The sequence below is a fragment of the Strongylocentrotus purpuratus genome, unplaced genomic scaffold (assembly GCF_000002235.5).
Source record: "Strongylocentrotus purpuratus isolate Spur 01 unplaced genomic scaffold, Spur_5.0 spur5_scaffold_14, whole genome shotgun sequence".
Classification (NCBI taxonomy): domain Eukaryota; kingdom Metazoa; phylum Echinodermata; class Echinoidea; order Camarodonta; family Strongylocentrotidae; genus Strongylocentrotus; species Strongylocentrotus purpuratus.
Window position 1 is genome coordinate 7,424,965 of NW_022145599.1, and position 17,218 is coordinate 7,442,182.

At 37.7% G+C, this 17,218-nt stretch overlaps 2 protein-coding genes across 2 annotated transcripts in view; both read right to left on the minus strand.

Annotated features, from left to right (window-relative positions):
- The window catches only part of LOC577656 (4-aminobutyrate aminotransferase, mitochondrial), a 30,278-nt gene extending 25,774 nt beyond the window's left edge, over positions 1–4,504 (minus strand). Inside the window, exons 1-2 of the mRNA XM_011681071.2 lie at positions 4,235–4,504; positions 2,669–2,769 (exon numbers count right to left, since the gene is read on the minus strand). Coding sequence (XP_011679373.2) covers positions 2,669–2,769; positions 4,235–4,313 — 180 coding nt within the window. The 5' untranslated portion in view covers positions 4,314–4,504. The remainder of the gene's footprint in view (positions 1–2,668; positions 2,770–4,234) is intronic.
- A 7,199-nt stretch (positions 4,505–11,703) lies between these two features.
- The window catches only part of LOC577722 (myocardin-related transcription factor A), a 34,590-nt gene continuing 29,075 nt past the window's right edge, over positions 11,704–17,218 (minus strand). Inside the window, exon 7 of the mRNA XM_030984087.1 lies at positions 11,704–16,768. Coding sequence (XP_030839947.1) covers positions 15,957–16,768 — 812 coding nt within the window. The 3' untranslated portion in view covers positions 11,704–15,956. The remainder of the gene's footprint in view (positions 16,769–17,218) is intronic.

Below are 17,218 nucleotides of genomic sequence, written 5' to 3' on the forward strand. Positions count from 1 at the left end.
GTAACTCCATATTTTGCCAAAATGAGTATTTGCTTTCCAGGAAACACAAAGACGTAACTCCACCCAACACCCCATTGAAGTCAATGGCTAGTGAAACATAGACTAAGACCAAGTGCTCAGTGACATATATATGTACATGTACATGTAATCCACTTTTTCTCAAACTGGCCAAAATGGAGTTACGTCTTTGAGTCACTGTATCCCTCAAAATGTACATACAATACAGGCATCGAGGATTTGCCAGGGAGCATACTACTGGGACCGTTAGAAACCCTATACTACCAGGGTCTCGTCTGCGAGCCTGGGAGTGGGAAGGAGGAGATCGATGGTAAATGGAAGCGATTGTTTGCCCACCTGCCTCCCCTAGATTTCCATTCGTTCCATGATGATGGAATGGAGGGGTACTGGCATGACAAAAGAGCTTTCCTGTGTATTGTTTTGTTTTTATCTAAGTGTACATAGGACAATGTCCATTTTAAATGATTTGTGTTACAGACATCTACATGTATGTCCATAAAGATATGAAAATTGATATTTGAGTGTGCTGTTTTATTGTTATATTGGTGGCATGATGTTTATTGCTCCAGTGCAGGCCAATTTTCTGGGTTTTTTTCCCCCTTTCAAATACGGTACAGACCAATGAATTAGGAATCTGAAATATGAATCTGAATCTTTAGTATGAATTACCAGATAATTTTTGCATGCTACAGAATGGCCTACACTCTCAAATATGTTTTTAAATCTTTTTATTAAACAAATCCGTTCCACTAGCTGTCTGCCCTAAAAACAAAGAGGATGAAAGACTTCATGCATGGCTGATCGTCAATGAAACAGAGTTTCTTGTTTATTTGCTATGGCAGGCAGCCAGTGAAAACGAACTTGTTTAGTAACATTATGGAAATGCAAGCATGACTTTAAACAAACAGAACATTGTTATTCTTGGCTCATTTTTCCTGATTGAGGTGTCATATGAAAGGGTAGGAAATGAACTTTCTAAAAAATGTGATTTTCTCTATGAAAATTCAGATACCGTTGCCCAAATGACTTTTTGGTACATTGTTTTTTAATCACTTATGCGTAAAATATGCATCATATGAGTTGCATCAAATGAAAGAGGAGGATCTAAGCTTTACAAATATGTGTCATTTATTCATTTAATTATAATTGTGATTAAGTTATGATAAAACATTGATTAGTCTTGGTTTAGTTTTTTCTGGGAGGCACTGTATAGTACACTGTACATTATATATTGTATACTGTACTAAGCTATTACATTCAGGTATTCTCTACAGCTTGAAAGCACAAGTGACCTTTCATTCAAAGGACGTGGCTATTGATTTTCCAAAGGATGAATGGATGAATAACTCTCCATGAATATAGGCCTACCATGAATATATAGGCCTACCATCACTATGAATATGACAGACAAAGAAAGCGGACAAAATATACAGTTCCTCAGGTAGACAAAGGAACATCCCTTCACTGCTATTATGTAAAAAGGTGAATATGCATGTGACACCTGTTCTACATATTTTAACATAATAGCAGTGAAGGGATGTTCCTTTGTGTACCTGAGGAACTGTATATTTTGTCCGCTTTCTTTGTCTGTCATGTTCATAGTGCATATTCCTTCCTACTGAACTTTCAACTGAACAAATACTGACAATAAATTCTATTTTGTGAAATGGAATTCCATAAAATGTTGTAGGCATTGCATCCTCTCTAAAGTTGATTCAATATGGTTTTCATTTAATTGATGACCTTTTGCATACTCATCCATAATATGATATAAAGGTTATTTTAGATGCATGGCATGTACATTATGTTGAACAGACAAAAATAACTCAAAACTTGCAGATATATATATATATATATCAAGTAAAAAATATTTGATGAAGAGTGTAAAATATCTTTTGAAACATCTCTTAAAATACAAACATATGCCTTGAGATTTTAGTTATATTTTCATGTTTTTTGACAAATGAAAACCATGAAACTCAAAGCACAATAATATCACCATGTATTAAGTTTGCCATTCCATTGTATCTTTCTTTCCCATTGTAATCAACGCACCAGAGCTGCCAACCTTGTGCGACCAAACAAACAAAAAACATACTACAAAGAAAACCATAATTTGGAGGAAAAAAAGAATAATTCCGGGGAAAACGTAATGGTTGACAGCTCTGAAGCATGCTATGAGGTTGTTGCCTGAATAAAGTATTGTGAAAATGAGATTGCAACGACAAAGTACCCATTTTATATCACTGAAGGATCTTCTCCCAAGCAGATCACATGCATAGGCATGATGGATGTATAAAGAATGGGTAGATTGAGATGGTATTAACATGTACAGTAGTTAGGAGAGAGGAAAGCTATTGGCTACAGAAAGCAATGAATCACCAGCTCAAAACTAAACCCTACAGTAACCGCAAACATGGAATGAGACATGAGAAGAAGATATGAGAGATAATGATGATGATGACGACGACGACGACGACGACGACGACGACGACGACGACGACGATGAGAAATGATGATGATGAGAGATGATGATGAGAAATGATGGTGATGATGATGATGATGATGATGATGATGATGATGATGATGATGAGAAATGATGATGAGAGAAGATGGTGATGATGATGATGATGATGATGATGAGGCCTACCTGTGACTTTGGTCCTGGAAGCTCCGTCCTCATAAGTGGCCCATCGTATTCATCTGGGACCAGCTTGGGTGCTGCGGCACTGGCAGATGCCTTGTGACGAACTACAAGAAAATACAATCACAAAATAATTACCTCATGTAACAATCAATAATTCTCTAGAAGAAAGGTTAAGTTATAATCAATTATCACCAGATTGATATCAAAGCTCTGTAAATTAGACTTTGAAATAGATACTGAAAAACAATTTATATTTCGAAATGTGCATCCTTACATCATTACAGAAATTTCCTTAATTCAACGTTTTCAGGTAATTTCAAAAATATGTTGGTGGATCAAAACAGATTTTTGGGAGGGGTGGGGTACAAGTACACATGGACTTCTAAATTACATGAACATGTGAAAAACATTTGCCATCCCTCCGCCATCTATACAAATAAGTAATACAATTTCACAAGAGTTAATACATATATATCTAAAATCTTTCAGAGGCTCTTTGAAATATGATAAATTTACTTAAATTTTTTTTTTTATGAGGTTAAAAAAAACAGTCTGAGAAAATTTGGAACAGACAGACATCATGTAATAGCGAGAATTTTTAGATCTTGATCAAATTATTTGTAAATTGAAAGGGGAGGGAAACATCAACACAGTGCAGGCTTCAGTCATTCGTCTGGGTTGCGTTCAAAACCACAATCTTTGGTACAATAGGCAAATGGTATACCGACTGAGCCAACTTGCCTATGAAAATATTTTAAGTGAATATTATGATAATGCAGTTGAATATAAAGTGCTTTTTAGGTCTCAACTCATGAATGATGACAGTTGCTGGTAGTCAGGTAATCAGTTTTGGTTTACATCTGTGATTATAACCCTGGTCCCGGGTATCTTCTTTTTTTTAAAGCGGTCATAAGTACAAGTTTGCAGACATCCCTTTGAATTAAAATGAACACGCATATCAATGGGATGATGATGAAATTGTACTAATGATGGTTTCATGAGCACTGCCCAGATCTACAAAGTAATAATTGTACCCTATTGTACGAAGAACTCTTCATTTAATCAAAAATAAAAACACACACCAAAATTATTCTACATATTATGGTGGTGTGACCATAGATCTAAAAAAATTGGTAAGATTTCAAAAAGCTGATACCACCAATGGAAAGAGGAACTTAAAATTACACAGGTAACAAATTGTCTTTGGAATTGGGTGTGAAATTATGAAAATATTGACAAAAGATCAGCAAATCTTGCTCTCTTTTCTATCCGTTCTGAAAAAAATGAAAGTTACCGAGAAGGGTCTAGGAATCTTAATATCCAGAGAAGCAAACTAATTTGGTGATATTTTGCCTTGCAAATAATGCAATTATTGTATATTTGCCTAGCATTAGGCAGGGGGGGGGGGATAAAAATATTAAAAAAGACACAAGAAATGAAATTTTTAAAAATAAAAATAAAGGTCTAGAATCTAAGCCCTGCCCCTAGATCTATTTAAAAATGCCTTTTAATAAATAATGCACAATGAAACTAGTATACTGGAATAGAGTCTTGACAAACTTCACATACTTGGGGCTGCTACTCTGATGTTGCTCAATGATCCAGCAGCATTCCTTGCACTTTGACTCAATTTGTTGAAAAATGCCATCTTGCACTTCACTCTTCACGTCTTGAGCTAGTTTCAGCAGGTTCAGCTTGTAAATAATGTAAACTGACTAGACTTGACTCAGTCTCAGCTCAGCTCAGCAAGTAGACTGCAACTGTTCTTCAATCAAACATACACTGAAAGGATGTCGTCTGCAATTTGAGATCCAGTATCAAAAAGCGGCAGATATATGTGTAGGGTCTAGCGATATTTATGGTGTTAGTTTGGAATGAGAGCTGATGTAACATCCAGGCCAGTCCGGAGCTCTGAATGAGCTGCACTGAAGGCTAACGTTGGCCGTGCGTTACGTAGGCCTATATACGAGGCCGCGGGCGGGCGGGAGGGATGCAAACTGCGACACTTCTTGAAACTAGCGACCATTAAGCCCGCGACCAATAAGGAGGAAGCTAGCCTCAATGATGATGGTTGTAATGTCTCAAAATCGTCCACTCGAAAAGGAAAAAGATAAATATGCACGTTTCGGCTGACGGTAACGTCAAAGAGCCCGGAGTAAGAGATTAGATTTGGATGTGTTTAAAACTATCGTATGCCATTCTAACTAACAATGACAAGCACCATTTTAAAGCTGATATTTATTTCTCTTTGCCTTCATATATGGGACATGCCGAACTTCGTGTCTGGGTCTTATTGTTTCAGATATAAAGTTAGGATTCAAACCGACAATTATGGGTTTATCAGCATTGTACATACATGTACAATAATCCCTTTATATACGCTTTTAACTATCAAATGAAATTTTAACTAAATACCGTTTTAAAGTTGATATCTTAATCTTTACTCCCATATAATATCACATGGCCGAAACTTCTTGTCTTGGTCTTATTGGCCCGGCCCCCCACTTAGGGGTCGGAATGGCCGCATGCGTGTTACCAAAATGTCCGGTAAAGGGGTACTTCTCGTGCGACGAAGTCCGGCCCGAGAATTGTAAAAAAAAAAGGGTGTATTTGACTTTTCACCCGGAGATTTCTTTAAAAAGGGGGTGTTTTTTCTTTTTTTCTCTAATCTTTGGACTCCTGAGAAATTATTCCGAATTTAGGGGGGTACATTGAGCATTTTTCCTGATTTAGGGGGGTCTCCAAGGCAGGAAAAGCCCGCGAAAAGCCCGCTAAAGGGGGGTTCGGAAATGTTGGCAGTCCTCAGATAGGGGGTGCTTTCAAAAAGAGGGAACGAGCATTATGCGTACCTTAAATTACACTGAGTGGGGGGGGGGGGGGGAGCCAGTTTCGGCATGTGACATAATGTGTAAAGGGCCGTTTGTCGACAAACCTCCTTTGTGAATTCGGGCCCGTGTGTTTCCATTTCCATTTCCATTGGAGCTATGATTTAATTTTGCAACTCTGAAAACCTGGCCAAAATCACTTGAAACTAAATTATTTAGTATTTTGTTTACTTCGATCTCAATCTATTTATGTAACAATAGGCCTGCTCAATAGTCGTAACATGCTTAAATTACATACATCATTCTATTCGTTCGCTAAACTAAATCCGTAGAATTGCGTGTTCCTACTAATGGTTGTATCATAATCTCAACTTGAAATTGAAAATAGACGTTTTAGTTTAAGTTATTTGTTTTGCTATAATATGTCACGTTTTATTATCACACTGGAGACTCTATTAAACGTTTTTATCAAATTTTTCTTCTATTTATAACCCATGTTGAATTGAATCGAATTGAATTGAATTGAATTGAATGTTACACATTCATTTTTCATTTTTCTTTTTGAAGACACCAGAGCGCAAATTCTGTAGATTTTCTTGGCTAACTACGCCCGAATACGCATTGAGCGCGGTTATTGGTCGCTAAAAGTAGCCAATTGTGTATACAAACAGCTGATCCTATGCTAGGCAACTTGTCAGGTGACCACTGATGACGATGGGGGATGGGCCTGGGAAGGGCGTTACGTTGGGATCGGGTGGGGGGGGGGGGGGCCGACTCCCCCTAGCAAAAAAATGGGAAGCAACAAACAAAAATTGTTTCTCCCCCCCCCCCCCCCCCCCCCCCCCTTCTAAGCCACTGAACGTAATATCTGACGACGTAATTTTCTAATTTCCGGGGTCAACAAAAAAAAAAATTGCTCATCTGAACGTGATTTAATGCCTTAAAACCCTGAGTTTCTGGGGGCTCTGCCCCCTGGATTTCACCTAGGGCCCAAAGTCAGGCACCTGGATGTTCATCTGACGGTAATTAAATGCCTAAAACCCTGAGCTTCTGGGGTTTCGGCACCCTTGACGGCAATATAGTGTCCTGCCAGTGTCTGAGGTATCAAAATCATTATGTTTATCTGACCGTAAAACCCCTGGGTTTCCGGGGACTCAACCAATGGTCCTTAAGCGGGCCCCTGGAAGCTCATCTGACCGTAATCTACTGCCTAACACCCCTGAGCCTCTGGGTGCTCCGCCTCCTGGACCTCACACCAATTCGTGACCTGCCAGTGTCACAAATAAGGTATAGAAATATGCTCAACTGAACGTAATTTATCGCCCAAAACCCCTGAGCTTCCGGGGGCTCCGCCCCCTGGACTCCACGCCAATTCGTAACCTGCAAGTGTCACAAATAAGGTATAAAATTATGCTCATCTGACGATAATTTAATGTATAAAAACTATGAGCTTCTCAGGGCTCTGCCCCCTGGACCCAACATCAATTTGCGTCCTGCCAGTGTAAAAAAATAAGGTATCAAAATATGCTCATCTGACCGATATTTAATGTATGAAACCCCTGAGCCCTCTGGGGCTCTGCCCCTAGAACCCACACCAATTTGTGTCCTGTCAGTGTCACAAATAAGGTATTAGAATATGCTCTTCTGACCGTAATTTATTGCCCAAAACCCCTGAGCTTCCTTGGGCTCCACCCCTGGACCCATTTTGTGTCCTGTCACTGTCACAAATAAGGTATCAAAATATGCTCATCTGACCGTAATTTAAAGTATAAAACCCCTGAGCCTTTTGGGGCTCCGCCCCCTGAACCCCACACCAATTCGTAACCTGCCAGTGTCACAAATAAGGTATAAAATATACTCATCTGACGAAAATTTAATGTATAAAACCCCTGAGCTTCTGGGGGCTCCATCCCCTGGACCCCACACCAATTTGTGTCCTGCCAGTGTCACAAATAAGATATAAAATATGCTCATCTGACGATAATTAATGTATAAAACCCCTGAGTTTCTGGGGGCTCTGCCCCCTGGACCCAACACCAATTTGTGTCCTGCTAGTGTCACAAATAAGGTATCAAAATATGCTCATCTGACCGTAATTTTTGCCCCAAACCCCTGAGCTTCTGGGGGCTTTGCCCCCTGAACCCCACGCCAATTCGTGACCTGCCAGTATCACAAATAAGGTATCAAAATATGCTCATATGACAGTAATTTAATGTATAAAACCCCTGAGCATCAGGGGGCTCCGCCCCCTGGACCCCACACTAATGTGTGTCCTGCCAGTGTCACAAATAAGGTATCAAAATATGCTCATCTGACAGTAATAAAATTCCCATATCCCCTGAGCTTTTGGGGGCTCCACCCCTTGACCCCCTCCGAGAAACGTTCATCGGGGCCTGCATGTAAGAGTGCATGGGTGATGGTCCCCCCCCCCCCCCCCCACTGCCGGTGTCACCATTACGTACCAATATTTGGCTCGCATAATTTCAAATTTGAGCCCCCCCCCTAAGAAATCCTGGATCCGCGCCTGCGTTGGGAGGTGGGATGGGGGTAGGGGAGGGGTGAAGGGGGATGGAGCGGGAGTGTGGAAGTGTGGTCGGGTGGTGTGTTTTTTTGGTTGGATGGGGTTATTTGCTTTATGTCACAACTGATTTCTTTTCTTTCTTTCTTGAAAATGTTTTGAATTCATGTCAAGATGAAAAACAAATGTATTTTATTTCTAAGATTGAATTGTATTGTTCGGAATCAATAATACAAAATAAAAAAAAAACCTATTGAAAAAGAAAGTCTCGTTTTTGTGACTTTTGTCATTACGTCACGTCGATCTGCAAAATAAGTCAGTGCTCATAATGAGACTAAACTTATATATGAAATTCATACGATAAAATATTAAGGTCGACGATGTCTGTGAACATGGGGGGGGGGGCATGGATAAGACCTTTCGTTTTACTTATCGAGCCAGATATCTAGAAATCAAATTAATACAGATGAATGTCATACATTGTTGTAATGGTAGGGGGATTAAATGAGAGGAAAGGGGCATACAGAGATACTTTTGAAAAACAACGTTATAAGGGGGGGGGGGGTTCTTTTGATGAGTTCTAAGAATATAACACCCCCTCGCCACAAGAAAAGGAGACCGTCAGTTATTTGTTCGTGTGTACATTGACTGTATATTCAACAATGATGTGTAATCGTCCATGACCTAGCTACGTTTAACCATTCATGAATGAACCTGCATGCAATCAGCAGATGTATGAGATTTATTGTATTACCAACGCTCCTTCTCTCCCCTTTCCTTTTCTTCTCTGCAAGTCACGCTCTGTTTTATTTGTATTTTTATTGTTGCATCTAAGTTGAGGGCTGCGGGCACGTCAAGCTACTTTGCTTATTTCTGTAGCCCTCCTGCATCTAATGTATGTTAATTATGCATTCAGTATATTTGTTTAATTTCGTTTATTATCTGTATAAAATTATATACACTTAAAGCATTGTATCAAACCATATTATGTTCACGAAAATGTATGATAAAAAAAATAAAGAGATGCAGAAACCAATAAATCAAATCAAATCAAATCAAATTAAATATCAATCAGGCAATGACATCGAGGAAAAAACACGATGACACTTTTGTATGGTTGATCCCTACTATTAAAGGTAAAGACCAGTTATGGTCATGCGATTGCATTGTGAAAGAAAAGTTGTGGAATCGATCAGAAAAGGTTGATCATCTAGCATCTAGCATCTGCAAGGTTCTGGAATCATCAAAATGATAAGAAATTTGGCCCATTCTTCGTAAAGTTACAAGCACTATACACAGAAAGATGTATATGGGACTACCCTATATCTCTCACAGACCATGAGAGAAACAAATTTACCAAATATATGAATTAGTAGGCGGTTTCCCGGAATTTTTTTATCATCATGTATCAGTCAAAACATATTCTTTCACATGATTGGTAATGAGAGCTTCCATTTCATTTTTTGAAATTGGGGCGTTTCCAATACTGGTCTTTACCTTTAAATATTATTGTGTTAGGGGCGAGGGCATACACCTCATTGTCATGAAATCTGCCCTGATACAGGCTCATATAATTATACATCTTAACATATACATCTGATGTTGGCTTCATTAGCTGCTTCACGTTAATATTAAAATATTGCTAGTTTTGAGATCATTTTGAGAAAAGCAACAACGGGGCGGTTTTTCAATTTCAACTCAGGTGAAATGAAATGCAAAGCTGATCAATGATCAGTATTCCGCTGTATTAGACTACTAACACACGATTTAACGAGATGTCCTCGCTCTTTACCCTTTGTAATCTCCGTACAATTATCATAACTAATTTCAATTCTTCAAGGAATGTATATAAAGTATGAAAAACGTCACAAAGGTTGAAGTTTCTTTCTTTGTGGTCTACGCCTATCTCGATTTTTTAAATTATTTTTTGTTATATTTTGTATTGATGCTACCGCCACACTTCGCACTTCGGTTGGTGTAAAATACGGAAATGAAACAAAACAATAATTTACCACGCAGAAGAAAACTAGTCAAACACGTGTCATTCCTAACCATAAAACAAACTTAAGTAATTTGATTGAATCACTATTTAAGATTATCGGGAGGTAAATGAGAGCAACAAGAATAAATAAAGTATAGGCATTTTATTTTATTATCATGCTTTGCAACGCCTTATTAACAGATTATAAGAAACAAAAATCATACTATTAGTGTAAGGGCTTTATTTAGAACACTCAATACTCCCTATTTTATTTTATTAGACCAGCAGTAGTGTATACAAATCGTTAATTTACAATCATACCTTTTTAAAATGCAGTCATATAGGAATAGAAAATGTGAGAAATCTATTTGTGTCAATGCAGTAACACTTTCAACGATTCATACCCTTACCAAGTTTATTTTTAATTTTTTTTTTAGAGTATGTGACAAAAACAAAAAACGAACAAACAAACAAACATTTTCCCCGATGTATGTTTCTTGATAATGTGGCATATCATAGGTTCAAGCGGACCACCTTTCATCCTTGAGTTACGAAAAACAAAAAAATGACAAGGGGTAGGAATGTACTTTACGGAATTGACTCAACTTGGGTGAGGGCGCTCTTTATCTTAGTCGTGTCTGATTGATACATCTCACCATGGAGTTGCTAGCCTCCATGATCTCACTCATCTCTACGACTTGTTAGTGTTCGTATAGATCAGTGATCCGGTCAGTGATAGATAGGCCTACATTATTTCAAGGAAAATGGCTACATTTTAAATTTTCTGCGACTATATGAGAGTAAGTTGTTTGTAAGTTCTTGATAAGACATTATGCCTTTACCTTCAACCCATCAGCATAATAAGAAGTTCTCCCCATCATCAACGACATAATCCTCCTCCTCCTCCTCCTCCTCCTCCTCCTCCTCCTCCTCCTTCCCCTCTCCTTCTTCTTCTTCCTCTTCTTCTTCTTCTACTTCTTCTTCTCCTCATTGCCTTTATTGTAATCTTCATCATAATCATCACATCATCATTAATATCCTCCTCCTCCTCATCATATTATCATAATAATTTGCACCATATAACTAATTGCCATCTTCATGATCATCACTGCCATCATACTTCCAAGTGTGATACTGCCACATCACCATCAATTGCACTATCATCATCATCAAAACTATTATCAATATAAGTTTTATCATCATCATCACATCATCATCATCATGATCAACATCATCAGAACTATCAACATCAACATCATCACCGTCATCATGATCAATTCTATCATCATCATCATCATCATCATCAAAACTATTATCATTAAAACTTTTATCATCATCACATCATCATCATTATCATCATCATCATCATCAACATCATTAGAACTATCATCATCATCATCACAACTATGATCATCGCAATCACCACAACTATCATCATCATCATCCCATCATCATCATCACCATCTAAACTATTATCATTATATTTTTTATCATCATCATCAACACCTCATCATCATCACAACTATTATAATCGTCATCACCACCACAACTATCATCTTCATCATAACTTTTATCATTATAACTATCATCATCATTACTTTTATCATCATCATCATCATCATCATCACCACCACAACCACCATCAACACTAACATTGATATTCAGTTATCAAACTCAAACAACAAAAACAAAAACTCCAACACAATCAATGAAATAACTTGCATACAGCATTTTTTATTGTATAAGCGACTATTCCACGGCTGTGTGACAATAAGTGAGATTAGTCTGTACATGCTTTACACTTCATTATTACATTTTAGCCAAATATATCCCGCCTTTAAGCCCATTAATTCATGTCATTCTAATACTCGTGTCAATCCACAAGAGAACATAGGAGTTGTCTTTTTGTTAAATAATATATACTGTGGGTGCAAATATAAGAAACCTATAAATACACAGGTACACACACACATCACAAAAGGAATTCTTCATTTTAAATGTAAATTATGCAAGAGAAATAGAGATATTAGGAGATGTTTAATGGTAGTACACTTAAAGGATATACATTTCCAGCATGAAATAACTTGCTACTCTTGTATCATGATAATAGTTTGGTTTGAGAAATATGCAATTATTGTGCTGGTTTGATTCAAAGCTGATGAACTTTAAAATACAGGGTATTGGAATCATGGACTTCATAATGTGAATCTTCATTTCATACACACTGCATAATGCTGATTTAAATGGGACTATGGATTCTGTACATGTTAATAATGACTTGAAAGGTCACAGTAATCTATTAGACACATGGAATATGTGAAATACAATGGGCTTTAAATCAAGGTAATAATACCTCATTGAGATCATGTTGAAGTTTGAGCAAAAGGCTATTCATAACTCACTACTGAGTCTGACATTGTCTTGTTTATCATATTGAAGCTATCAGGGGACACAAATTGAGATGACGATTATATTACTGGACAAATCCAAGCTATTTTGTCCCCAAAGTTACCAATTACATATACGATTCACTATATCTGATGAGTGAATCAGACAATATATGATATAAATTGACATTTTATGTTAATCTATCTTTACAATTCCATAATACAATTCTACAATACTTGGTAACGCATGGGGCCTTGTAGCATGCCCTGGCTGCATGAACTTTTTTAAGCACATTTAAATGCCCTGGTAGGATCTAGTTATCATTATATAAAAGTTTTACATCAAATGCCATATCTATAGCATGTTATTTGACCTTTACATCGATCAATACTTAATCATTTTAAACACCCATTGTAGAGAATTCTCCGCCAGATAGAGAAAGAGAGAGAGAGGGAGAGAGAGAGAGAGAGAGAGAGAGAGAGAGAGAGAGAGAAGACACAGAGAGAGAGAGAATGAGAGAGAGAGAGAGAGAGATCTAGAGAGACAGAAAATAGTAAGGTACATATTTAAGACGTGATTTATCTTTTACTCAACTCGATTCTGTTTTGATTGAAAAGTGAGTTCAGTGCATTTTTTTTTACAGATTTCAAGTTGTATTATATCTATGTTACATTTTCACACGAAAAATTTGACAATCAAAATATATCCCAATTAATTACCTGTGGAAGACCAGTATACATCTCAGCAAATCGTTTCTCTTTAATAGTAACCCTCACATAGTGATGTTTGCATAGCATTTAAACACCTAACTATCTACAGGTTATGTATGATAGGCCATCATTACTCGTTAGAAAAATCACACTCGCTATATAACAGAATACTATGTACATTTTCATACAGATTTTTTTGTTTGTTTACTTTACACTGTTCATATTAACAACATATACACCTTCAATATATAATGGGGGACATAATTAAATGCTTAACTATAACATATTACACAAAACAACCCCAAATTCTTACTCTACAGTTATATTAATTATGGCCAATAGTAATATTAATAATCAATTTGTATACTCGCTCTTATTTACACATTCAACTAGTGTATCCTACTTGACTGGAAAAAATGTTCAAGAGAAGATAAATTAAATAGAAACATATCTGAAGTTATCAACAAAACTGGAAATAAAAAAAACAACAAGCAACCTGAAATATGTTCAAGCTCGGGTATAAACCCAATATGTTCTGATTTAACTTTACATTCCAAATTAAAGCATCTTTGCGAGAAGAGGAAAGAACAGAAGAGAAAAAAGTAGAAATAGAACACAAGAAATAGACAGAACATGTTGGTAACCCCTATCTTTTAAGACGAGGTGGAATGCTTTTTGCTAGAACAATTCAATGGAAAGGAAAAGGAGTAAGCCTTCTTTACAAATAGCTACTAGGCCTGCAAAAGAAGTCATTGAAATGAATCTAACTGCAACGAGATGCACATGGCTTTCTCCTCAGAGAGCACACTCGGTTTTCAACACCATGATGCAAGTTTGTAGTTGATTCCTTCTGTGCCACTAAATATAGGAACAAATTTAAGAAGCTAAATTCGAGAGTTAAATTTTGATAAAAAATAGTTTGTTCCATTGTTTACTTCTGCATGATATCTTCCGTGGGAAAGAAATTCACAAGGATGTACCTCTTTCTGTTTTGGCTAGGGCATTGTAGCCATTCCTAATCCAAAGACATTACTGTATTGAACACATGAACCGTTGAGATGGATTTCTGGCTGCAGAACAGAAGGGCTTCATGGTGCATTTTGGCTGTAAATCTTTTGGAGTACGGTACTGAAAATAATGATTATCTTTTGTTGGTTATCTCGCTTTATTTGTAATAGTTTTCTCTTGCAGGCCTAGTATATTCTCTGGCTCCCATATAACAACAACTTTCTTCAATGCAATATGAATCTATAGTCCAAAACAAACCACATATACCTCTTGTTATGTCAAATCTAATTCAAAGCACAAATTCCAAGAAACTAATCTTATTCTTTCTTGAATTGTTCCTTACGTGAATCAAATAAAGTGAAGAAGCCTTTGCAGATTTTTACTGAATTTGAATACACAAATATAATGATTGTTTGCTTATCAATCTGGTACTCTCATAAACTTGACTTAAAAATGAAGCACTTGAACAAAAAAAACAAAAAATATCAAATCATGACAACATAAAGAAACTAAACATATATTGCCACACAAAATAAAAACATATATACCAAACCATACATCAACCCATTTATGAGTTTATAAATGAACATAAATATGAATCCACAAAAATAAATACTATCTAATATCTGAAGTGCACATGTTTTCTTACTCCTCCATTCGCTGCACAGAGCTACATGTGACTAAATAAAACTCTTAAACTCTGCTGAAACATTAACAAACATTGAGGCCACAAACCTAGCGAGACTTGAGAATTCCAGTTCACTCGACTGAAAATCTGACAAAATTGAACTACGGTATGTTAAGACAAAACCAAACTTGAGGCCACATACCTAGCAATATTTGAGAATTTCTGTCTTTTCAATTGAAATTCTGATAACCTTATACTCTGTTGAAACATAATTTCTCTCAATGTTGAACTATGGCGAAACATAGGCAAACTTGAGGCCACAAACCTAGCAAGATTTGAGAATTCCAGCCCAATGACATTGAAATTCAGATAATCTTGAGAACAATATGTTCCAAAGTGCGTAGCAGCATGGTCTAAAGCAGACCAACAAGACAAGAATAAACGAATAATTTTTAAAGGAATCATAGAATCATTCTCTTCTTCAATGTGATGAATACCGAATTAATCTCTTTTCTCCCTCTTCAAACCACACAGAGGAAAATCTTTGCAGAATCCTTCTTTCAAAAAATAAAACTTGAGTCCTTCAGCTCCTCTCTCTTCAAAATAGTCAGAGATCAAAATCTCCCTGATCAACCTCCATCACATACAAAGGTGTGAATTGTAAATGCTTACATCTGTGTATATCAAACTTTCCTTGGCAAAATGACACAAATATGTCAAGGCACCTGAACACAATAAACTCCATTCAACAGCATACATTTTCTCCACCATACTAGTATTGCAACTGCAATTAACTTGTTTCAAGACGTCTAACAGATATTCATCACACAAATTGAGGATAAGAAAATTTGGAATCGTTCATAAATCAACGTCTCTGTCAGCATCGCCATTCATAGCACGTATCCAGCGCAAGAAAGAAAATTCCGGTGATGTTTTGTTCCAAAGCAAAAGGGACTGTATTTTCAGCGCTGGATGAAATGGCGATGATAGACCTTTGGAAATGTCATGATTGGCTTCATGTCCCAGAGTTCAGATAACGACAGTGCACTTCCTTCATCATTGAATCTCTGTCTTCTTCCTCTTCCAAACCAAACGGTCACTATCAATGATGCCTTCAAGGTCATCCTCTGGCCTGCACTTCTGATCGAACAAGGAGGATGGTCACAGGACGATGCTTTGCTTCATAAGATCTCTGGGACGGTACAAAAATTAGGAGCATACTATATACCATCATCAATCGGTGACATGTATATTGTCCCAAGCATCGTCATTCAAATCAAATAGGTTGAGAGAAAAGGGTTCTTTGCCTAGGGGTGTCCCTAGTGACCCCTCTGCGTCGATGCCAGTGGGTGGGGTCACACTGACGGGGGTTAGCCCCGATCCCGATGATGACATCATCACATCCAGCCAATTCATGTCGGCATCGTTGCTTGACGGCGGACACAGCATCCCAGCACTGGGCGATGGGTGGTCCCCGAACGCCCAGAAAGTCGTGCTGTCCCGCTCGCCATCTACCTGCATACTTGGTATATCAAAGGACAGGATATTGGCATTGTCTTTATCATCCATGTTGGCCGACGACACTAGATGCTGCTCCTTGCTAATGCTCGGCTGGGATTTACCGATGTCGAGTGCATTGAGGGTCATGTCGGCCGTGTCTACATCCATTGGAAGCTCCATGGGGGATGGAGAAGGAGCAGAAGAAGATTGTGGGATGGCGATGGGTGTCGCCGCAGCTGGATGGTGATGCTGCTGCTGCTGCTGTTGTTGTTGTTGCTGCTGCTGCTGTTGTTGCTGCTTCTGTTGCTGCTGCTGTTGTTGCTGGGGGTGAGGAGGTGGTGGATGAGGAGGAGGATGAGACATTGGACTCTGTGGCATACCATGATGGCTGGTAGTTGTCGAATTGGACACTACTGCCTGTGTGAGCCTTTGGCTGGAAGATGTTGTCGCCATGGTGAAGCTTGGCAGAGAGATGTGTGGAGGAGGGAGTCTGGTTTGACTCAGGTTAATCACATCCTTATTCTTGGGAGTTACTGGGATTTGATCTGTGGATGGAAATAAAATAAAGAAGCAATTATCAGGGAGAGTTAGTAGAGAGATAAAAATTAAATACCTAATACGATCAAGTATTTCTCTCAACTACCAAGTATTTAGAAGGGTCTTAATGTCCTAAAATTATCATTAGGAGGGTGCTCCGACTTAATAGAGCAAAAAGCTGAAGAAAGTGTTTGAACTCATGTCGAAAGGTATAACGGTTTACAAGCGAGTCATGGACTTGGGTCCTACCAGGACATTTAAATGTGCTGAAATCAAAGGTTCATTCACATAAAAGAGGGCATGTTCCAAGATATGTTGCATATGTTTCCAGGTATTGTGCGATTGAATCATTGAATTGTGGACATCAATTGACATATTGCTCCTAAAGGTACTGTTTTATAATATCAAAATACAGTCATATCCATAATGATGTTGTTTACACTAAACCATCTTTAATT